At 41.0% G+C, this 25742-nt stretch overlaps 1 protein-coding gene and 2 pseudogenes across 2 annotated transcripts in view; 2 read left to right on the forward strand and 1 right to left on the reverse strand.

The window, feature by feature from the left end:
• The window catches only part of SEH1L (SEH1 like nucleoporin), a 59699-nt gene extending 34763 nt beyond the window's left edge, over window positions 1-24936 (reverse strand). Inside the window, exon 1 of one of the 2 annotated variants that reach the window (XM_071219516.1) lies at window positions 24419-24936. In XM_071219516.1, coding sequence (XP_071075617.1) covers window positions 24419-24529 — 111 coding nt within the window. In that variant the 5' untranslated portion in view covers window positions 24530-24936. The remainder of the gene's footprint in view (window positions 1-24418) is intronic. The other variant, XM_024580296.4, reaches the window with a different exon arrangement.
• Window positions 7711-8718, forward strand: LOC128779390 (protein tyrosine phosphatase type IVA 2 pseudogene; annotated as a pseudogene).
• On the forward strand, window positions 14764-16210 carry LOC112322830 (proton-coupled zinc antiporter SLC30A2-like; annotated as a pseudogene).
• Window positions 24937-25742: the final 806 nt, after the last annotated feature.

Consider the following 25742-nt stretch of genomic DNA (forward strand, 5'->3'; position numbering starts at 1 on the left):
AAGAAATGTTGAAAAGAGCTCTTCTACCTGAAACAATACAAAAACGTGAGTAAGATGACAAACAGTCACACAGTACCAGGAAACTCCAACTGTATTTCAGAATAGTATAGTAAACACTCAATTATAAAATATAGATTAAAAGGGGTAAAAGCTTTTTTAAGACTACAGCTTCTGCAATTTGGAAACAAACACGCAGCATAAAAAGGGATACATAACAACAAAATCATATCCGGACAGGACAAAAAGGACTAAATCTGCACAGATAGATGAATGGTGAGAAGATGCAATCAAAAGGGAAAGGACTATGGTATATATGAAAACATTTTTGCATAAATCTAATGATAACCACAAAACAAAAATCTAGAACTGAGATACAAAACAGAGACTTATAGATAGCAGGATGACAGCTAAGGGGAGAGGGCAGGTAGGGGATAGATGGATTGCACAAAAAGGAAAAAGGACTCATAGACATGGACAACAGTGTGGGGATGGCAGGAGGAAGGGGATACAAGGGGACTAAATGGTAACAAAAAAACTACAATAAAAACTAAATTAAAAAAATTAAAACTAAAAAGAGGTAATGCATGGGGGGGTGGGGCGGGGATCACAGAACACCACCAAACTAAAATAGTAGACAGAAACATAGGGAAAAGGAAGAATGGAGATACAGAGCAACCAGGAAAAAAAAAATAAAAATAAAATGGCTGTAGTAAGTCCTTATATATCAATAATCACCTTAAATGTAAATGGACTGATCAATTAAAAGGCACAGAGTAGCGGGATGCATTAAAAAACAAAGCCCAACTATATGTTGCCTGCAGGAGACTCGTTTCAGCTAAAAATATATAAACTAAAAGTGAATGGGTGGAAGATGATATTCCAAGCAAATGGCATCCAGATAAAAGTGGGTTTAGCTGTGTTTATTCAAACAAAATACATTTCAAGATTTAAAAATGGTTACATTTTACCATTTTTAAAAAAGGATAGACACTTTATAATGATAAAGAGGGCATGTCATCAAGAAGGCATAACACTTATTAATATGTACACACCCAACTTGGAAGCTGCAAAATACGTAAACAATTACAAGCAGGCCTAAACAAACATATTGACAAAAATACAATTATGGTAGAGGACCTGAATAATCCATTGACAGCCATGGACAGATCACCCCCGCAAAAAAGTCAATATAGGCCTTAACCGACACATTAGACCATATGAACATAATAAACATTTACAGAGCCTTCCATCCCAAATGACAGAATATACATTCCCCTCAAGTGCACAAGTAACATTCTCAAGGACAGATAGTATGTTGGGGCACAAAACTAGTCTCAACAAACTTAAAAAACTGAAATCATACCAAATGTGTTTTTCTATTGCAAAGGTATGAAACTGGAAATTATAAAAAGACAGCTGGAAAAAACCACAAATACGTGCAGATAAAATATGTTACTGAACAACTATTGGGTCAAAGAAGAAATAAGAGATCAAAAGAGGAGAACCAAGATAGAGGCATAGGTAGACACACTGCGCCTCCTTGCACAACCAGAACTGACAGAAAATAGAACGGCAAGGAAGTCTGACACCAAGTACATAAAAAAGAAACATACATCTAGACCGGTAGGAGGGGCGGAGACAGGCACCGGGGCAGAGAGGACTCGCGTGGCCATGGCGGGACCAAGACTGACGGAGTGTGGGACGAAAGGGACAGGCAGTCTTGATCACGGGCAGACCCTGTGACCCCACATTCGCGCACAGATAAACTGGGACTAACGGCGGGGAGTGAAGCAGACCACATAACCCAGGGCTCCAGCGCGGGGAAATAAAGCCTCAGACCTCTGATTGAAAACGCCCATGGGGGTTGGGGCGGCAGCAGGAGAGACTCCCAGCCTCACAGGAGAGGTCCTTGGAGAGACCCACAGGGGCCTAGAGTGTGCACAAGCCCACCCACTCGGGAACCAGCACGAGAGGGGCCCACTTTGATTGTGGGTAGCAGAGGGAGTGACTGAAATCTGGCGGAGAGTGGAGTTAGCACCATTGCTCCCTCTCAGCCCCTCCCCCACATACAGCATCACAGCACAGCGACCAGCATTACCCCGCCCCAGGGAACACCTAAGGCTCCGCCCCTTTAAGTAATAGACGCGCCAAGACAAAAAAAAAAAAAAAAGGCCCAAATGACAGAACACTTCAAAGCTCCAGAAACAATACAACTAAGCAACAAAGAGATAGCCAACCTATCAGTTGCACAGTTCAAAACACTGGTTATTAAGACACTCACAGAATTGGTTGAATTTGTTCGAAAACCAGATGAAAAAATGAAGCCTATGCTAAGAGAAACAAAGGAAAATGTACAGGGAACCAATAGTGATGCGAAGGAAACTGGGACTCAAATCAACGGTGTGGACCAGAAGGAAGAAAGAAACATCCAACCAGAAAAGTATGAAGAAACAAGAATTTGGAAAAATGAGGAGAGGCTTAGGAACCTCCATGACATCTTGAAACGTTCCAACATCCGAATTATAGGGGTGCCAGAAGGAGAAGAGGAAGAACAAAAAATTGAAAACTTATTTGAACAAATAATGAAGGAGAACTTCCCTAATCTGGCAAAGGAAACAGACTTCCGGAAGTCCAGGAAGCTCAGAGAGTCCCAAAGAAGCTGGACCCAAGGAGCAACACACCAAGGCACATCATAATTACATTAGCCAAGATGAAACAGAAGGAGAGAACCTTAGAAGCAGCAAGAGACAAGGACACAGTTACCTACAAAGGGGTTCCCATAAGACTGTCAGCTGATTTCTCCAAAGAGACCTTACAGGCAAGAAGGGGCTGGCAAGAAGTATTCCAAGTCAAGAAAGGCAAGGACCTACATCCAAGATTACTCTATCCAGCAAAGCTATCATTTAGAATGAAAGGGCAGATAAAGTGCTTCCCAGATAAGGTCAAGTTAAAGGAGTTCATCATCACCAAGCCACTATTATATGAAATGTTAAAGGCACTTATCTAAGAAAAAGAAGATCAAAAATAGGAACAGTACAAATGACAGCAAACTCACAGTTATTAACAACCACACCTAAAACAAAAAGAAAACTAAGCAGACAACTAGAACAGAAACAGAACCACAGAAATGGAGATCACATGGAGGGTTATCAATAGGGGATTGGGAGGGGGAGAGAGGGGAGAAAGGTACAGAGAATAAATAGCATAAATGATAGGTGTAAAATAGACAGGGGGAGGGTAAGAATAGTGTAGGAAATGTAGACGCCAAAGAACTTATAAGTATAACCCATGGACATGAACTATAGGGGGGGAATGTGGGAGGAAGGGGGTGGGAAGGATGGAGTTGAGTGAAGGGGCGGAAATAGCATAATCAATAAATATATCAAAAAAACTGTAATAGCATAATCAATAAATATATCAAAAAAACTGTAATAGCATAATCAATAAATATATCAAAAAACACAAAAAAAACAACAACAAAAAGATCAAAAGATACATAAAGACGAATAAGAATGACAAAACAACATGTCAAAATGTTAGGGATGCAGCAAAAGTGAAACAGAGATGGAAGTTTACAGCACTACAGGCCTATCTCAACAAGTAAGAAAAATCTCAAACTATTTAGCACTTCACCTTAAAGAACAAAAAAAGAATAAATATAACACAAAGTCAGTTGAAGGAAAGAAAAATTAAACAAAAATTAAACAAAAAAGAGAACAAAAGGCAATAGAAAAATTAATGAAACAAAGAGCTCAGCCTCTGAAAAAGTAAATAAAATTGACAGACCTCTGGCTAGACTCACTAAGAAAAGGAGAAAGAGTCAAAATCAGAACTGCAAGAGAAGTTACAATGTACCCACAGAAATACAAAGGATTATAAAAGAACACTATGAAAAGTTATATGCCACCAAATTAGGTGACCTAGAAGAAACGGACAAATTCTTAGAAATATGTAAGCTTTCTAGACTGAACCATCAAGAACTGGAAAAACTAAATGGTCTGATCAACAATAAGGAAATTGAAAGAACACTCAAAACCCACCCAACAAAACAGAAATCCAGGACCAGGTGTTTTCACTGATGAATTCTAACAAAGAATCAAAGATTTAATATCTATCCTTTTTGACCTCTTCCAAAAAAACCAGAAGCACTAATTTTACAAGACCAACATTACCCTGATACCAAAACCAAGAAAGGACAAAGGAAAGGTGATGGGAGAGGAGGGGAGGGGAGAGGAAGAATAGAACTATAGACCAATATATCTGATAAACACAGATGCAAAATTCCTATATAAAATATTAGCAAATCAAATACAATACATTAAAAAACTAATGTATCAAGTGTGATTCATTCCTGAGATGCAAGGATGGTTTAACATATGCAATCAATTAGTGTGATATACCACATTAACAAAAGATAAAAATCATTTGATCGTATCAATACATGCAGAAAAAGCATCTGACAAGATACATCGATTTAAATAAAACACTTGGAAGGGTAAAGAAGGAAAGTACCTCAACATAATGAAGGCCACATATGACAAACCCTCAGCTAGTATCATACTCAATGGTGAAAAACTGAAAGATTTTCCTATAAGACCAGGAACAAGACAAGAATGCCCACTCTTGCCACTGTTACTCAGCATAGTACTGGAAGTCCTAGCCAAAGCAATCAGGCTAAAGAAATAAGTAAAAGGCATCCAATGTAGGACTCAAGAAGTAAAATCATGTCACTATTTCTAGATGACATGATTCTATACATAAGAAAATCTAAAGACTCCACCAAAAGACTATTAGAAACAATATATAAATAAAGTTGCAGGATACAAAATCAATGTACAAAACCCACTGCATATCTATGTACTAATAATGAAATATCACATAATGAAATGAAGAAAATACTCCCATTTGCAATAGTAACAAAAAGAATAAAATACCTAGGAATAAATTTACCAAAGAAAATGAAGGACCTATACACTGAAAATTATAGTCATTGTTGAAAGAAATTAACAACACAAAGAAATGGAAAGATATTCCATGTTCATGTACTGGACATACAAGCTCTGTCTGGAAAAAGTTCAACCACTGTTAATATAACTGAATGGTTTGCATGACTTCAATATAACCTCTCAGCCAAGGAGAGTGGACTGGAATGAGCATGTGTGAACAATGACGACTTCACTGTACTAGTCAGTGGGAGAGGTAGACACCATTGAGTATGCATGTGTACTGTGTGGCCCTCACATTCAAAATGACTGAGTAGAGCAACGAATCTGCATCAAATTTTGCATTAAGCTTGAACATTCCTCCCCAGAAACGTAAGAGATGAAACAATAAAATACAGAGAAGAAAACACAGGTACTAAACTTATGTACCTTGGTCTCAAGGAATTTTTATGAACATGACCCACAGGCATGGGAAGTAAAAACAAAAATAAATAAATGGGACTACATCAAATTAAAGAGCTTCTGCAAAGAAAAAGAAACCAACAAAACAAAAAAGCAACCAACTGTATAGGCAAAGATATTTGCAAATGATACCTTCATGAAGAGGCTGACATCCAAAATAAACAAAGACCTCATACAACTCAACAACAAAAACAATTAAATAAAAAAATGGGCAGAGGCTCTGGACAAGTAGCTCAGTTGGTTAGAGCATTGTCCCAATACACCAAGGCTGCGGGTTTGATCCCCGGTAGGGCACATACAAGAATCAACCAATGAATGAATGAATAAATGGAATGACATATCAATGTTTCTCTCTTTCCCTTCCTCTCTCTCTCTAAAATCAATAAACTTCTTTTTTTAATGGGCAGAGGACCTGAACACTTTCCCAAGAAGACATACAGATAGCCAACAGATATATGAGAAGATGCTCAACTTCATTAGCTATAAGGGAAATACATATCAAAATCACAATGAGATACTACCTATTAGAATGACTACTATCAATAACACAAGAAATAAGTGTTGAAGAGGATGTGGAGAAAAGGAAACCCTCACTCACTGCTGGTGGGAATATAATTTGATGCAGACTCTATGGAAAACACTCTGGCAGTTCCTCAAAAAATTAAGAATGGAGCTACCATATGACCCAGCAACCCCTCTTCTGGGCATCTAGCCAAAAAATTTGAAAACACTTATTTGTAAAGATATATGTACCTCTACGTTCACAGCAGCATTGCTCACAATAGCCAAGGCAGGGAATCGACGTAAAAGTGTCCTTCAACAGATAGCCAAATAAAGATGATGTGGCACATATATATAATGGAATAATACTCAGCCATAAGAAAAGATGAAATACTGCCATTTGCAACAACATGGATGGATCTTGAAAGTATCATGCTAAGCGAAATAAGTCAGATATAAAAGGACAAAAAACATATTTCAATCATGTGGAATATAAAACAGCAAGCAACAAACAAACAAACTCCTAGACACAGGACAACAGTACGGTGGTTACCAGAGGGGAAGGGAGAGGAGGGAGGATCCAAGGGATCAAATATATGGTAACAGAAGACTAGACTTTGGGTGGTGAGCACACAATGCAAAGTGCAGATGATGTATTATAGAATTGTATATCTAAAACATATAATATTAACCAGTGTTACACCAATAAATTTAATTTAAAAAACAAATAATAAAAGGTAGGGTCTCAAAGAGATATCTGTACACCCACATTCATAACATTATTCAAGACAGCTAAAACATAGAAGCAACCCAAGTCCATGGACAGGTAAATAAGCAAAATGTGGTAATACAATAGAAATAATGGAATATTCAGCCTTAAAATAAATTCTGACACATGCTACAACATTCAAAGACATTACAATAAGTAAAATAATCCAATTACAAAAAAGATAAATGTATGACTCCACTTATGAGAGGTACTTAAGAGTAGTCAAATCCATAGAGGCACAAAGGTGTTTGCTAGGGGCTGGAGAATGGGGGAAATGGGGAGTTATTGTTTAATGAGTACCAAGTTTCAGCTGCAAAATGAAAATGTTCTAAAGGTGGATGGTTGCAAAAAGATATGAATGTACCTAATACTACTTACTGTACACTTAAAAATGGTTCATATGATAAATTTTACTTTTTATGTTTACCACCACATAAAAATATTTAAAGGGGAAAAATATAATAATATACCTGACATGGAAGATGCCAATTTCAAATCAATACTCTCACTAGAAGTAACTTGCAGCTAGACAGCAGCACAGGGCAGTGAGGGCAGCAGTGGGAGTAGCAGCAAGACCAAATCTTGAACACGCACAGCTGCCACTGGCCCCTCTCCTGAGGCTCCACTGGGTAGGTATCACCAAGGCTAGGGAGTAGTCATCATCACTGCTGACATCAAGGTGACTGAGGAAAAAGGCACTCCCTCACTTCCATTACTGGACATCAATTCCCAGTCTCCAGCTTGCAAGTCGTTTTTGTTGGAATATATGTTACACATTTATGGCAATTCTGAGCATGAGGGCAGATTTCTGCCAAGCTCAGCAAAGCATTTTTACTGACAAGTGAGCTTGGGCATTCTATGTACCATAATTAACAATGTCTTGAAGACTCTAGACACAGAGACAGAACTCAAAGAGTTGGGTTTTTTTTTTTTATTGCAAGCATATTTCTTTTAATGACTCCAATAAAAGTAAGCATCAAATAAACAAAAGTGGAAAGTGACCTACACTTTTAACTTGTCCCACTAGTACCTAAATGTAGTAAAGGCTGCTTAAACTTTGTACATAGCTGGATTTGGGGGGAAATCTGGAGATATCCATTTTCAGACATTGAGGCCCAAGTTGAATTTAGATTCAAGTGCATTCTAAATACTTCTGCTTATCTTGAAGAGAGAAGCTTTTTAAAGAATAAACAAGTTGAACAGAAAAAACACTGATAACAGGCATTTTAGTGTTCTTTCTAATGTTTTCTGCTGTGAAACATTTCAAGATTTATAGATTTCTTCTTCCATTTTCCCCATTATACTCAAACACGCACGCTCACACTTTTTACTTGCCACATAATGAACCATCCAAGCCCTGTGGAGATCTCCTATGAGAACATGTATTTTCTGATAACTAACAACCCTACCAATGCTACCCTCAACAAGTTCACAGAGAATCTTAAGAAGTATGAAGTAACAACTTTGATTCGAGTTTGTGATGCTACATATCATAGAGCTCCAGTTGAATAAGAAGGAATCCACATTCTAGATTGGCCATTTGATGTTAGTGCACCACCCCTAATCAGATAGTGGACGATTGACTAAACCAAATTTCATGAAAGATCCAGGTTGCTGTGTTGCAATGCACTGCGCTATGGGATTGGGAAGGGCATCTGTGCTAATTGATTGAATGTAAAATAAAGTATAAAGATGCAGTTCAGTTTTATAAAACAAAAAAAGGATGGGAGTGTTCAATTCCAAACAGCTGCTTTGCTTCAAAAAATACTGACCTAATAAAATGCAATTACACTTCAGATACCAATGCACATTGCTGTGTTCAGCAGAAAGAAATATAAATGAAGGCTGACTTGATTGTGGCATTTAGAGGAACTCTTGGTACCTGGAAATATGAATCTGGAATCTCAACTGTGCCATCTATGTAGTGATGGATTCAGTATTCCTCATTCTCCTAATGATTGGAAAAAAGCAAACAAAAAAAATAATCCCTCTATAACATGAACATAATGTTTAAGAAGAGAGAGAAAAAAGATAACAATGATGATGATGGCCAGAGGGACACAGACAGGAACTGGGAGGATGAGGGCAGTGGTGAGGGGCGACGGGGGGAATGGTGGGAATGGGGATATCTGCAAGAGTTAACAATAAAGAAAAAAGATAAAAGGAATTAATTTGGTGAACAATGATTTTACTTAATGTTGGGATTTGAATTTCTGCCAGGACTGAATTATTTCAAAATCTCCTTTTTTAATTTTTTCAAAATAGGTCTCTAAGGAAAACCAGCAGAACATTAGCTTCTGCAGAACCATCCATTTGGGGACCACACTCTTCCATTATGCTTGCCACATAGATTTCTCTGTTATGGAATTTCTTTTTTATTTGGGGTAGGGGGTGGGGGCTACAATTTTCCTCTCTTCTCTCTTTTCCCTGTTCCTCTCTTTCCCTCATACAAGTTATAGATGGAATAGAAGCAGCCCTTATTGCTGTAGATGTGCATGCAGTCTGGCAGCTTTAAGCCCACCTCGGCACTTAAAAACACACACACAAAAGCAGTGGCATATGTATTATATGATCCAGGTGGTTTTTAGTCTTTGCTGATAATGGGGTGTTCATGTTAGTTTCTTCTCTTCTTGTAAACTCTATACAATATTAGGCAAAGTGGACAAGAGCCTTTTGTTTAGGTTTTTGTTTTTGTTAAGTTAGTGGGGGAAGTGACATATTAAAAGGAGTATCTTTTCTCAAAGAACTTAGCTCAGAGTAGAATTTTCTTTTCCAACCAATGAAACTAAGTGGGTATGCCAGAAACTTTTGTGTTTTTTAAAAAATATATTTATTTATTTTTAGAGAGGGGGGAAGGGAGGGAGAAAGAGAGGGAGAGAAACATCAATGTGTGGTTGCCTCTCACTCGCCCCTTACTGGGGGCGTAACCCAGGCATGTGCCCTGACTGGGAATTGAACCTGCCATTCTTTGGTTCACAGGCCAGCAATCAATCCACTGAGCCACACCAGCCAGGGCCAGAAACTTTTGTTTTCTGTAGGGGAGTACTCCAGTTCATCACTGAAAGATATGTCCAGGCAGCGTCAGCACATATTCTACACCTTTTACAATTGTGGTTGTATGTAGCATTACTCTGATTTTCTGTCTAATGATGAGAGAGAATGCTAGTGAGTTTAAAATTTTTATTTTAGGACTTGTTTGTACTCTGAATTTTCAGGAACAGTCAAAAGAGTAGCAGCAAAGACACAATATTTTAGACCTGAGAAATGCCTGTTGTGGGTATTTTCCAAACTGCCCCCTATATGTACAGTTCAGTTTATCCATTGATTGCCTTGTAATTTTCTTACTAGGTTCTTTATGAGATAAAACCAACAATGGCCTAGTAAGTATTTGTCCACAAGCCTAACAGGGTAGGAGAGAGACATACAGCAGCCCAACCAGTGGCAAAAGGACTGCGTTGCTAGTGAAATTGATGTAGTGTCATTTTGCTGATTCTTTTTTGGGTTCAATGTGCTGATCAAGAAAAACCATTTTTCTGCTCTTTTATGGGAAGCAATTGTGACCAGGCTATACTGACAAAGCAAGTTAAAGGACACAATCAGGGGATCTTGGACTCTTCATTTAAATATTATACACTTTGGGGGATTCCAAGAAGGCTGCAGAGTAGCTGCAAGCTCTGTCCACTTGCTCCTAGCCCTGGACCAGTCTTACAGCTAAACCACAGAGCAAGGAATTCAAAAACGCAGCTGAGTGTGAGTGACAGTGGGTGTGAATGTCTGTGAGTAGAGTGTGCAGGTGTGCATGTGAGTGTGCAAATGCATGCCACCTGTGAGGGCACTCTGGGGCAGGTGGCCCAGGCTCTCCTGGCAGAGATGAGGCCACTGTCACCCAGCCTGGAACATCTGGCTGCACTGATTTGGAACAGGAACCAATTTGAGGAAATTATAATATCCTCCTCAGGAAGAAGCAACTGGAGCAGCTACACCTCTGCACCTTGTTGAGAGCTAGGAAAGAGGGCTAGACAATTATAAGCATTGCTAAGCAGAAAACCCCTTGAAGGTCACTAGAATGGATAAGGAAGAGAAACAAATCGTCATCCGAAATAAGCTTATCAACAGGAGACGGACAGATAGTTCCTCCTGAACCCAGAGCAAAACTCCTCCAGAGCTCAGAGCTATGCAGAGATAACAGCAACTCCCGCTTTTGTAACTTGCTTGCTTGCTTCTCACTGTATAAAAGAGCTAGCCTGTGAGCGTTCGGCGCAGCTCTCTCATCTGCAGCTCTTCAGAGCACCGTGTCTCCGGGACACATCGAGAGTCCGCCCCTGCGCAGGTTAAAAGAGTTGGCCATTAAAGAAACACCTCTGTAAACGTCCTGAAAGTCTCCGAACATCTGTTTCTTGCATCAGTGGGTGCAACACACCTGAACTTGTGTCTGTGCCCTCCACCCAGGGAGCCACTGGAATGGCAAATGGGACAGAGTCTTACTGAGGAGGCTGCGATCTGACCAAGGAGCCAGGAATGAAGAGATAGAAAGAGGTAGCTCGTCAGCGCTGGCTGCAGAGACCACAACAGGAACACAGCAGCAGAAGCCTGAGGCTGACACTGCAGGGAGTGGCATGAGCGTCCCGCCACCATCCAGTGATACAGTTTTGCTGCTGGACTCTTCCTTTCCTTCCTCCACCCCATCAGGATGATATGAGACTTGAAAGAAGACGATGCTTACAGGATATAATCTACTGATTTAGGGAGAGAGGGGGGAGAGGCATTGGTGTGAGAGAAAAGAGATGACAGGTGATCTCCAATACATGCCCCCACTGGGGAACCAACCCACACCCACATCAAGGCAGAGGCAGACATGGTAGGGGTTGATCCCCTTAGTCAGCCAGACAGAAGAAAGTTCCCACCAACTAACAGACCAATAAGAATCAGGACCCAAATACAACAGGAGAGTCCACATAACCCACACAAAAGACATTCCTAGATCATTCAGATCAGGAGATCAAGGAGCCTGCACCAGGAGGGCTTTCTGCTCTGGGGGTAGGTGAAAACCACTGGAGACAAACCCACCATCTTTTTTTTTTTCCTCTTAAAGGGGCAAAGCACAGGCTTTGTGTTTGCAGCTACCCATGTAGGCCCCAGCAAGGGGAGAGTGACGTGAACTTGAGTCACGTGAGCTTGAGTCGCGTGATGAGAATCTGGAGTGGGAAGCACTGGGGATTGTCTTGGGGGAGCGGCTGTGCAATTTTGGGGGCCCGGATATACTTGAGCTCCATAGCAGCCATCTTTCTTGAGAAGAGCTAGCCCCTCCCAGGGGAAAATCAATTACCTTACCCTGGGGGATACCGCTCCCACCACCCTCTGGAAATCCCCTCACCACAAGGTCTGAAACCCTGTTTGCTCCACTCAGCAACCTTTTGTTCTTTTTTCAGTTTTGCTCTATCTTGGTGTTCTGTTTTGTTGGGTTTTTTTTTTTTCTTTTTTCTTCTCTCCCATCCTGCATCTTAACCCTTGCTAAGGAGACAGTAACATAAACATACTCAGGGGTCATCAGAGACTGGCAGTAGGTCGCAGCCAATCCATACATTATTCTGGGAAACAGACTGGTGCTCCCCCCTCACAGGAGAGCCACAGCAATACCCGGCTGGCATCTGGCAGACCCAAAATCTGGGGTCCAGAAGCCTAGTAGGGACCCCACCCTGCTGAGTACAGGGAAATAGTCCCAGACTCAGACTAGCTCAGGGGAGGAGGAACATATCCACCATCTTCCCTGTAGTCTGAAAGGCAACTGCCACAGGAGATCCAGGAATCACAGCTTCATTGTGGCCAAAAGCCCACTCAGAAATAGTCAGGTCTCAGACTAGTCTAAGATTGACAACAGGCCAGCAAGCAGAGACAGAAGGAGACAGATTCTGTGGTAACTTAGGATATTTGCTGACACACCCTTTAATCCAATGCTGATAAAAGCCAGCTTTGCAGAGTAGCTTGGCTCACCCTGGGAGCAGACCAGCTCAGAGGAATCAGTCACAAACTATAGATCACCTGTAGCTTCGAAAAGGCAGTCAAAGGCCAGGCGTGGACAGCACCTGACACTGGCTTACACCAGACTCAGACATCAGAGCAGTATCCAAAGGCGGAAAGCAGGAGACAACACCTAAATTGTGCTGAGGCAAATCCACTTGGTTCTTTTTTCATTATCTTAGCTATGTTTTCCTTTTTATAGCCTTTTTATTTACCTTTTTATCTGTTTTTCCTTTTATTTTTGGTGCTCTAATTTCTTTCATATCTTCTATTCGACTCTTACCTTTGATCACTGTTCCCTCTTCTCTTTTTATTATTTTTGTTACCTTTTCTGTGTTCCTTTTCCACATTTTCCTCTTTCAATTCATTGCGAGTAGTAGTTCTCTTTCTCATTCTCCTCTCATAATCACTTCCCTTTCCTCTGGTCTTCTCATATTCTTTTTCCTTTTTCCCTTCCTCCACTATTACACTGTGCTTTCCACTGTTATTACTCTTTATTCTCTTGTTGCTGATATTGCTGTGGTGGTCGGGGGGGGGGGGGGTGCTTATTTTGGTGGTGTTTTTGTGTTGTTGTGCTTTGTTCTGCCAGCACCTATACAACAATGTAGAACACGTGGTGGGGATAGTGCCTGTCAGCCAGACAGACAGAGGGGAGTTCCCACCAATGAATGAGCCAATAATAATCAGGACCCAAATACAACAGGAGAGTCCATGTAACCCACACAAAGGTCAATCCTAGAGCATCCAGATCAGGAGATGAAGGACCCTGCATCACTGGGTCCCACAGGATTCCTAACACAAAAGGCCACTCCACAAGACAGAAAGTCAAAGCAAATCCATCAAATGCATAGAAGCAAACACAAGGAAACAACTAAAAGGGGGAGACAAAGAAACAACCCCCAAACAAAAGAAAAGGAGAAATCTCCAGAAAAAGTGCTAAGTGAAATCAAGGCAAGAAATTTATCAGATACAGAGTTTAAAGTAATGGCTCTAAGGAGGTTCAGAAACTTAGAACTATAAGGAAAATAGAGGGACCCACAACAGCATGGAAAAGGACATAGAAACCTTGAATAAGAACCAGTTGGAAATGAAGAAGCAACTCACTAGAAGGAATTAAAAAGACTAAGATGAAACAGAGGATCGAATCAACCAGTTGGAAGACAAGGTAGAAAAAAACACCCAGGCAGAGCAACGAAATGAAAAAGGACTCAAAAAGAACAAGGAGAGTTTAAGGGAACTCTGGGACAACATGAAACGTAACAACATTCACATCATAGGGATACCAGAAATATAAGAAAAGGGGCAAGGGATAGAAATCCTGTTTGAAAAAATAATGACAGAAAACTTCCCTAACCAAGTAAGGGAAAAAGTCACCCAAGTCCAGAATGCATGGTGGGTCCCAATCAAGATGAACTCAGAGGCCTACTCTAAGATACATTAAAATCAAAATGGCAAAATTTAAAGACAAGGAATCTTAAAGGCAGCAAGAGAGAAACAGCTAGTAATATACAAGGGAGCTCTGATGAGGATACCAGCAGATTTCTCAACAGAAACATTATAAGCCAGAAGGGACCAGCACAAAATATTCCAAATGCTGAAAAGCAAGGACCTGCAACCAAGCTACTCTATCCAGCAAGGCTCTGATTTAAAATGGAAGGCAAATAAAGAGCTTCCCAAACAAAAGGCTAGAAGAGTACATCTCCACCAAGCCAGCACTGCAAGAGATGCAAAGGGACTGCTTTAAGAAGCGGGGGAGGGGAGAGGAAGACAAGTACAAAGGGGAAAAATGGCGGTGAATAAGTACCTATTAATAATAACCTTAAATGTAAATGAATTAAATGCTCCAATCAAAAGATATAGAGTAGCTGATTGGGTAAGGAAACATGACCTGCATAGATGCTATCTACAAGAGACCCACCTCAGAACAAGAGATATACACAGACTGAAAGTGAAGAAATGGGAAATATTCCATACAAATGGATATGACAAAAACCTGGGGTAGCAATACTTATATCAGACAAAATAGACTTCAAAACAGAAGGTCACTACATAATATTTAAGGCAGTAGTCTGACATGAGGATGTACTGTTGTAAACATGTATGTACCCAATACAGGTGCACCTAAATATATAAAGAAAATATTGGAGGACTTTAAGAAAGAGATAGACAGCAATACAGTCACTGTAGTAGATTTTAACACCCTACTGTCAACAATGGATTGATCTTCCAATCAAAAAATCAGCAAAAATATTGCAGAATTGAATGATACTCTAGGTATTTATGTTCTATAAACCGATATTTATAGAACATTTTACCACAAAGAAACAAAAACACATTCTTCTCAAATGCACATGGATCATTCTCAAAGATAGACCACATGGCCACGGATAAGCAGCATCTGTTGGGGACGCCAGGCCTGGAGCCCAGTCTTAAATGGAATCTCTGTGGCAGGATGGAGCTGGTGGGATTTCTGTGTCCCCACCTGACTTGGAGTTGCCATACACTGAGCTGGCCATGGAGAACAACCATTACTATTCACGCACAGAAGGATCCTGGCAGTCAACTATGATCCCAAGGAGTGGGCCTGAGGCCAGCTCTATGTGGCCTCTGCCATCTGCCTGGTGTTCATAATTGGAGAAATCATTGGTGAGTACCTAGCACATAAGCTTGGCAATGATGACTGATGCAGCCTATCCACTCACTGACATTGCCAGCATGCTCATCAGCCACTTCTCTCTCTAGATACCCTCCCAGCCAGACACCAAGACCATGAACTTTGGCTGACAGCGAGCTGAGATCCTGGGAGCCCTGCTCTCTGTGCTGTCCATCTGGGTCATGACTGGGGTACTAGTGTATCTGGCAGTGGAGTGGCTGATAGTCTGGGGACTATGAGATCAAGGGGAGGACCATGCTGATAACGGTAGGCTGTGCTGTGGCCATGAAATCATAATGAGGTTGACTCTTCACCAGTCTGGTTATAGGTACAGCCAGAACCATGGACACAGCCATGATACCAGCCAGCAGCAGGAGAACCCCAGCGTCCGAGCTGCCTTTATCCATGTGGTAGGAGACTTGTTACAGAGCTTGGGCATCCTGGTGGCAGCCCATATTTTATACTTCAAGCCAGAGTACAAGTATGTAGACCCCATCTGTACCTTCCTCTTTTCCATCCTGGTCTGGGAGCAACTTTGACCATCCTGAGAAACACGATCCTGGTGCTAACAGAAGGGACCCCCCAAGGGCTTGGACTTCACAGCTGTTCAAGATATGCTGCTGTCAGTGGAGGAGGTGGAAGCCTTACACAGCCTGCATATCTGGGTGCTGACTGTGGCTCAGTCTGTGCTGTCTGTCCACACCACCATCACTCAGAAGGCAGATGCCCAGGCTGTGCTGAAGGCAGCTAGCACCCGCCTACAGGGGAAGTTCCACTTCCACACCATAAATACCATCCAGATCGTGGCCTACTCTGATCATGGACATGAAAGACTGTTATGCATGCCAGGGCTCCTCAGACTGACTGCCTGGCCAGGTGTCAACTGGAGTATGGACAGGACCTGGAAATGGCGGGGCTAAGTGTCCATCGAGCCCAGCCAGAACTCTCTTTACGTTGGTTGTGTTATAAACCAGATCTCTCTCCTGATCTTAGCTCCATGTTAAGTGTGAAGGAGCCTTGCCCACTCCAGGAATGAGGCTCTTCCCCTCTCCCCCATCTGACTACAGCCAGGCCCAGGGTGGGAACTCAAGAGAGAGGAAAGCTAGTATAACCCAACTCCTCCTCCCACTCCTGTGTTAGTTCCTGCTGGGGCTAGGTTTGGGCCTAATGCTCAGCCAATGCTGTCTTACCATCAGCCTAAGGGAAAGTAAGTGAGGCACAGTGAGGAATGCTGGAGGGGAACCTGGCTTCAACATCCTCTGTCTACATGCCTAATTTCCCTTTTTCAATCCATCTGGCCTTTGCCTCCAGATTCTGTAAAGAAGCCTGGAACTGGGCCCCCTCCCTTTGTCTCTAACAATTACCTGATTTAAGGAGGTCATGGGGTTTGAGGAGTTGTGAAACAGGCTAGTGAGCCAGGACAAGTGGAATAAGAAAACTGAGACAGATAGTTAAATTGCCAGGCCATTTACAGACATCTAGTAAATCATAAAATCCTATCTTCCTCAACCCAGGATGCAAATGGTTTACACTTCTCCCCAAAGAGGGTAAATAGCTTAAATCGCCCCACTTGGGGAGACAGATAATAAAAATCCAATTAGTGCCATTTGTGCCAACCACAACCAAGGATTAAGTGAGGGGAATCAATCTCATTTTGGTGCATCAGCATAAAGCTGGAGAATATTCTATTGATATCCTCCCCTAAAGTCCCAGCGTTTAAAGCCCTCAAGATGGCCTGGCTCAGTTGGTTGAAGCTTTGTCCCATATACCAATGGCAGCTTGATTCCTGGACAGGGCATGTACCTAGGTTGTAGGTTTGAACCAATTGATGTTTCTCTTTCACATAAATGTTTCTATCTCTCCTTCCTCTCTCTCTAAAACAATATACGTATTTTAGAAACTATTTTTAAAAACCTCAAGATGAAGAAACAGTGAGCCTGTGCCTTTCCCTTCCCATTCTTCTTCCCCCCAGGTGCATCTCCTAAGCTCCAAGGGCCCTTCTACTACCTCTGTAACTTTCTAAATAAACTTTCTCCTGCAATTTGAAAAAAAAAAGAGACCACACGGTAGAACACAAAACAAGCCTTCACAAACTCAAGAAAATAGAAATCATATCAAGCATCTTCTCAGGTCACAGTGGCTTGAAACTAGAAACCAAACTCAAGAAAAAAACTCAAAAACATTCAAATTCATGGAGACTGAATAACATGTTATTAAACAATGAATGGGTTAACAATGAGGTCAAGGGAGAAATCACGAAGTTTCTGGAAACAAATGAAAATCAACACACAACCACCCAAAACCTATGGGACACAGAAAAGGCAGTCCTGATAGAGAAGTTCATAGCAATACAGGCCTACCTAAAGAAGATAGAAAAATCTCAATCTAAGGCCACATCTAAAAGAACTAGAAGAACAACAACAACAAAAAAAAAGCCCAGAGCAAGCAGAAGGAAGGAAATAATCAAGATCCAAGCAGAATTGAATGACATAGAGACTAAAAATTACAATTCAAAGGATCAACGAATCCAGGAGCCGGTTCTCTGAAAAGATAAACAAAATTGACAAGACTTTAAACCAGATTCATCAAGAAAAAAAGAGAGAGGACCGAAATAAATAAAATCAGAAACAAAAGAGAAGTTACGACTGATACTACAGAAATACAGACGATTGTAGGAATTTACTACGAACAACTATAATCTGCCAAGAAACTGGACAAACTGGGCTAAATGGATAAATTTCTAGAAACATACAATCTCCCCAAACTGAATCAGGAATAAGCAGAAAACCAGCAAAATTTAAGCAGTAATCAAAAAACTACCAACACACAAAAGCCCTGGACCAGATAGATGGCTTCACAGGCAAATTTTACCAAACATTCAAAGAACAGCTATCCTTCTCAAACCGTTCCAAAAAAATCAAGAAGAGGGAAGACTCCCAAACTCTTTTTATGAAGCCAGAATTATCCTAATCCCAAAACCAGGTTAAAGACACAAGAAAGAAAACTACAGACCAGTATCTCTGATGAACACAGATGCTAAAATCCTCAACAAAATACTAGCAAACCACACCCTACAACATATCAAAAAGATTATACACCATGATCAAGTGGGATTTATTGCAGAGATGCAAAGATGGTACAACATTCACAAGACAATAAACGTGATACATTGCATGAATAAAATGAAATACAAAAATGACATGATCATATCAATAAATGCAGAAAAAGCATTTGATAAAATCCAGCACCCATTTATGATAAAAACACTCACCAAAGTGGGAATAGAGGGAGTATACCTCAATATAATAAAGGCCATATATGGAAAACCTGCTGCCAACATCATATTCAATGGGCAAAAACTAAAATTATTTCCCTTAAGATCAGGAACAAGACAAGGGCATCAGCTTTCACCACTCTTATTCAATCTAGTACTGGAGGTCCTAGCCACGGAGATCAGACAGACAAGAAGAAATAAAAGGAATCCAAATTGGAAAGGAGAAAATAAAACTGTTGTTATTTGCAAATGTGATAGTGTACATAGGAAACCCTGTAAGGTCCACCAAAAAACTACTCGACCTAGTAAGTAAATTCAACAAGGTAGTGGGATAGAAAGTCAATATTCAGAAACTGGTGGTTTTTGAACACCAATGATGAAAAACTATCAGAAAGAGAAACTAAGAAAAAAAATCCCATTTACTATAGCAACAGAAAATTAAATTTAATTTAAAAAAATTAATTAAATTAAGTTAAATTAAAAAGTACCTAGGAATGAATTTAACCAAGGAGGTGAAAGACCTGTACTTGGAAAACTACACAACACTGAAGAAAGAAACTGAGGAATATACAAATAAATGGAAGCATATACCATGTTCATGGATTGGAAGAATTAACATCATTAAAATGCCCCCACTACCCAAAGTAATCTATAGGTTCAACCCAATTCCTACTAAATACCAATGGCATATTACACAGATCTAGAACAAATACTTCAAAAATTTATATGGAACCCAGAAAGAGCCCAAAGAGCCTCAGCAATCTTTAGAAAGAACAAGTAGGAGGGATCACAACCAACAATACTTGATATCACACTTATACTACAAGGCCACCGTAATCAAAACAGTCTGGTACTGTAATCATAACAACAGACACATGGATCAATGGAACAGAATACAGAGCCCAGAAATAAACTCATGTCTCTATGGTCAATTAATATTTAACAAAGAGGACAGAGCATAAAATGGAGTAAAAATAAGCTCTTCAATAAATGGTGTTGGTAGAACTGGACTGGTACATGCAAAAAAATGAAACTAGGCCATCATCTTACACCACACACCAGAATAAACTCAAAATGGATAAAAGACTTAAACATAAAGTTGTGATACCATAAAAGTCCTAGCAGAAAAAACAGGCAATAAAATTTCAAATATCCCACATACAGTATTTTTGCTGATGTATCTCCTAGGGCAGGGGTGTCAAACTCATTTTCACCAGGGGCCACATCAGCCTCGTGGTTGCCTTCAAAGGGCCGAATATAACAGTTAAGGGAGAGCTCAGCACTGCAGCTGGGTAGAGACAAGGTGCAGGGTGGGATAAAACAAGGTGGAGGGCCATGTGTTTGCCACCTGTGTCCTAGGGCAAATGAAATAAAGAAAAAAACTAAACAAATGGGACTACATCAAATTAAAAAGCTGCTGCATGGCTAAAGAAACCACCATCAAAATTAAAAGGGAACTGACTCGAATGTATGGGAGAACATATTCACCAATGATACATCAACAAGGGTTTAATCGCCAAAATATATAAAGAACCCATACGACTCAACACCAGGAAGACAAACAATCCAATTTTAAAATGGGCAAAGGAGTAAACAGACACTTCGCCGAGGAGTACCTACAAAAGGCCCACAGACATATGAAAAAATGCTCAACATCACTAGCCATCAAAGAGATACAAATTAAAACCACAATGAGCTATCACCTCACACCTGTTAGTATGGCCATCATTAATAAATCAACAACCAAGTGCTGGCGAGAATGTGGAGAAAAGGGAACCCTAGTGCGCTTTTGGTGAGAAGGCAGACTGGTGCAGCCACTATGGAAAACAGTATGGAATTTCCTCAAAAAATTAAAAATGGAACTGCCTTTTGACTCAGTGACTCCACTGCTGGGATTATACACTAAGAATGCTGAAACACCAATTCAAAAGAATTTATGCATCCCTATGTTCATAGCAATGCTACATATAATAAATAGCCAAGTGCTGGGAACTCTTAGCACCCACCCATCAGTAGATGAACAGATTAAAAAACTGTGCTACATTTATAGAATGAAATACTATGCAGCACAAAGAAAGAAGGAATTCCTACCCTTTACAACATCATGGGTGGAACTGGAGAGTATTATGCCAAGTGAAATAAGCCAGTCAGTGAAAGACAAATACCATATGATCTCACTTGTAAGAGGAATCTAATGAACAAAATAAACTAACAAGCAAAACAGAACCAGAGACATGGAAACGGGACAGACTGACAGCTACCAGAGAATGGAGGGAGGGTGATAATGATAGAAAAAAGAAGTAGGGATTAGTCAAAGAACATGTATTAATGACCCATGGACATGGACAACGGTGTGGGGATGGACTGTGGGAGCTGGGGATGGACAGAGGGCAAAGCAAGAAAAATTGGGACAAAGTTATAACAGAATAAACAAGAATTTTTAAAAAGTATCACATGCTTTCCAGTACTCTGTTTCTAAGGATGTGAATAAAGGGTTAGGGTCATCTTGTCCTGCTAGAATTTGCTGTGAAGAGCCATAAACTTCCTTTTTCGTTAGGATCAGGTAGGAATGAACCAACAGGACCAACAGGAATGAACTGAGACTTTGTTATTAATGATACCTCAGACATTGGCTGACTATGTGAACTGCCTATCTACTATGCCAGAGTTGTTTTGCTCTTTAACTAAATAAAAATCTGTAGATTTTCTTATTTCTTATCCTCCAAAATAAGACAAAATAATGCTTTTTGTTGCTTCTAAGATTTTAAAGTGGGAAATGATGGTACTATCCAAAATTCTTTATTTCAGAACACAACATATTCCCTTAACATAGGCTCAAGAGCAAAACAATATTCTCAAAGCTCAGATAGACTGTCTATTGACTCCAAGGGTTTTGATCAATACCATAACAAACCTTTTTCCTTTGACATGCTCTGATTTTTGTTGTTTAGGGGAGGGACAGGGCAGGAAGTGGAGGGAGGGAGAGGGAGAGAGACAGAGACAGAGACAGAGACAGAGAGAAATAGATGCGTGTGTGTGCGCACACACAACTGTCTACCAGTATCAGTGACTGCCTTAGTTAGGAAAATTACGTTCTGGGTTCTGTATGAGGAGGATGTAAAATGCAGTATGAAACATTAGCCCTAATTTTGTTTTAAATTACAGACTAATGTTAACTGTTCTCAGAGCTTGATTTTCTTACTCAAAACTGTTTATCTGCTGGAATTAATGAAGTATTTTGCTAGCCGAAGCCAGTTTGACATGGTGAGAGAGATTTCACACTGATGAAAGTTGTGCAGCCTGAATTAAAACCAAACCTTGAACCCTTTTAAAGAACAATAAACATTTTACATGCTCAAATACAAAGCAATTTGCCAATTACTCTCAAAAGCTTTTCAAATATTCACTAATTTCTCTACTGGAATGAGCCTAAGGAAATTACCCAAAATATATAAAAAGCTAAATAAAGATCTTCATTACAACACTACTGTTAACAGACAAAACCTCCAAATTAAAAGATGTACTAAAAGATTCAAAGACTATACTATCAGGGATCATTTCTATAGTTTGTTAAAAGGTTCAGTAGTAAGTGGATACGAAAAAAAGCGTACTGCCTATTCAGTTAACAGACGTTAATGAAATATTCACAATTGCCAAAAAGTAGATGGATGAATAGATAAACAAAATGTGGTATATACATACAACATAATATTATTGAATCTTAAAAATGAAATTGATACATTACAAATATGAATGAACCTTGAAAACATCACAGTAAGTGAAGTAAACTAGACAAAGAACAAATATTGTATGATTCCATTTATACGAAGTACCCAGAATAGTCAAATTTACAAAGAAAAAGAATTAGAGGTCACCAGAGGCTCAGTGCAGATAGACAGAGGGAGTTACTAGGTAGAGTGTTTCTGTTTAGGATGAAGAAAAAGTTCTGGAGATGTACAGTGGTGATGGTTGCACAATGTGAATGTTGTGCTTAACACCTCTGAACTGTAATGTACACTTTAAAATGGCTAGTTTACCACAAATGTTGGGAACCGACCTGCCTGGTTTCAGAAGCTGTATCCCCCCCATGGCTAAGGCTGAGTCAGAGACCTCCGGCCATAAGTAACGAAAGAGGCAAAGCTTATCTCCCTGGCAGGGGTGCCGCCCCTGCCCACTTTACTTTACCCTGCTTGGCCCTGAGCCTGACCAGTTAGCCAATGACGGGTAAGATTCCTCAAGGGAGGGACGACCTAAGGCAGGCATGGTCAGGAAGAGGCCCATAGGGAAGGACTTGGGGGGGGGGCTATAGGAAAAGGGGATATTGGACCCTCACCCCTCAGCTTTGACATAGCCTGAGTCCTCATTCCATCTGCAAGAAGTCTCCTAATCTCTTGGCTGCCTTACCTCCCCTGCCTGACTTAAGCCTGAAACAATGACAGAGGGCAGGGCACTCCTGTGCTGGAAAGGGCAGGTTCCCCGGGGCAATCAGGGCTAAGAAGGTATACAAAAAAGCCCATGAAACCTGTTTTGCTAAGAATATCCTTAGTTTTCTGATAAGGGTCCAAGCATGAAATGAGTTTGTTCTCCAAAGTTTTATAGCCCTTTAGCTAACTGACCCTGACTCAGAATAAGCCCTCATAGTTCTTTATACGTTATCTATTGTTTGATCCTTACTGCCTGACAATGATTGATGAGCTTTACCTATATTCCTGTGCAAAATGAACCCAATAAAAGCCCACTGAGGAAAAGGGTCTTGGCCCTTCTCCTCTGAGAGATCTGCCACCTTTCCTCCCCAAGCAGATCGTGTCTTGGTAGACTTATTCTCATCCGTGGTGGGTGGGCGGGCGGGCAGGCAGGCCCTGTGGGCGGAGCCCCCCACACACAAACATGAATTTTTAAGTAGTTCTAAACCTTTTATAGGTTACACTTCGAAGGATTTGGCGGCACTACCATTTTTCAAGAAAGAAAACTCTTGAGGGAATTACCAGTATCAAACTTGACTTTGAAAAACAAGGAGAAATATCATCCTTCAGATTTTTAGTTATTCCGAAATTGCCGAGAATGCAAATAATTCACATGCCAACTTTCATCTCTGAGGTTCCTAAATCCCAAATATCATCCTCACGGAAAGGTACAGAGGTTTACAGTAACTTAAAGAAATACACGCTTCAATTTCCCGATAGTAAGTAAAGAACTTAACTGGATGTAAATGAATTTGCATTTTTCTTTCGTCGTGAAACTGGGTGCCTCCCATCTGAACACAAGGAGGTATCTCCCCAGGTGAGGCCTGAGGTGCACATAAGTAGAGAACACACCAGGAACTGACTGTCCTACAGGTCTCCAGGGCACAGTCCTCTCAATGAACAAGCGTAGTAACTTCATGGAGGTAAAGCCAGAACTTCGCGGCCCGATAAAGCTTTACTGACAACTAAGCACAGGAAACTGCCTGGTTCCTGCCCACAAGGACCGCCATCAAAGTCTCGCGCGACGCTCGAGGGCTCTCAGTGTTCCTCCGCGGCGGGAGCGCGCACGAGGCCAGGACGCGCGGCGGGTCCGCGCATGCAGCACCGCCCAGTGGAAAAGCTAGTCCCCACAGTAAGGGGCGAGAATAGCGGGGCAGACCAACTGGCCTGAGCGTGTCTGCCTCCCTCGGGGTCCAGACCTCGTGACCGATGGCGCGCCTAAATAAAGAAACTAGTCTTCTTACTACACGCCCATCCCTCCGCTCAAACAGCGGGTCAAGCACGCTCCCACTCCCCTCCTTCCGGCTCGTCCCCGGCAGTAGGCTACGCGCGCACCTTGACGCTCTGGTCGCTGGAGCAGGTTGCCATCCGCCGCCCGTGGAAGTCGAAAGAAACATCATGGATGAGGTCCTTGTGGTCCGCCGCGATGCTGCGTGCCACAAACATGGCTTCCGCCAGGACCGAGACTTCTCCGTCTGCACCACTCGCTTCGGAGAGGCTAGCCCCAGCGGAGCACCAACTACAGCCCACCAAGACCCCTTAGTCCCAGCGTGCAAGGCGCGCGCGGACTACGTGCTCCGAGCCCCGCCCGTCGTCCCATCAGGCCCCGGAAGGCCGCGGCGAGTGCGCCTGCGCCTCCTGAACGAAACTAATGGTGGGTAGCCGTTGAATTAGGTTTGGGCCTTGCGGTGCATTAATGAACGCGGAAAGTGCTCGTTGTTGAAATATGGAAATCAAGAAAAATGAAAAAGTTAAAAAAATACCATTCCCACTCCCCCACGTTGAGTATATATTGCTCAGCGGCCCAATTTGTTTCCTCTGAGACAGGGGCTGAGTAATCACAGCTAGTGGAGAAGACGGACTTGGACTTGGTCAAGAATGGACATCTTAGTTGCTTCCAAGTTTTGGCAATTATGAATAAAGCTACTATAAATATCTGTGTACAAGTTTTTGTGTGGACATAAATTTTCAACTCCTTTGGGTATATACTAAGGACCACAATTGCTGAATCATCCAGTAAGAGCATATTAGTTTTTTAAGAAACCACGAAACTTCAAAAGTGGCTGTACCATTGCAGTTCCAGCACCCACGAATGAGAGTTCCTAGTGACAATTGCTCCACATTGTCACTAGCATTTGGTATTGTCAGTGTTATGGATTTTGGCAATTCTAATATATGATATAGGCCTGTCTCATTTTTTAATTTGGATTTCCCTGATATCATATGTGAAGCATCTTTCATATGCTTATTTGCCATCTGAACCTCTTTTGCCCATTTTTTAATCCAGTTGTTTGTTTTTATTAAGTTTTAAGATTTCTTTGCATATTTTGGGTAATAGTCCTTCATCAGATGTCTTTATGAACTACTTTCTCCCAGTCTGTGATTTGTCTCCTTATTTTTTGACCATTTCTGAAACTTACATAATTATAAGATTGTTTGCTGTAAGAAATGTTTTTAAAATATGGGTAGATAGTAAAAAGTTGAAGTTCCCTTTTACCACACAATCTAATCTCCCTGTCCAAAGAATACAACTGTTACTGAGCACCCCTCTACATGTTTCTATGGATTTACAGTGTACAAAACATTTGTGTATACCTAGTACATAAAGTTTGTATTTTTAAAAGTAAGTTTGCAAAAATAAAATAAATTTACAAATACT

The sequence above is a fragment of the Desmodus rotundus genome, chromosome 10, assembly GCF_022682495.2.
Source record: "Desmodus rotundus isolate HL8 chromosome 10, HLdesRot8A.1, whole genome shotgun sequence".
In the NCBI taxonomy this organism is placed as follows: domain Eukaryota; kingdom Metazoa; phylum Chordata; class Mammalia; order Chiroptera; family Phyllostomidae; genus Desmodus; species Desmodus rotundus.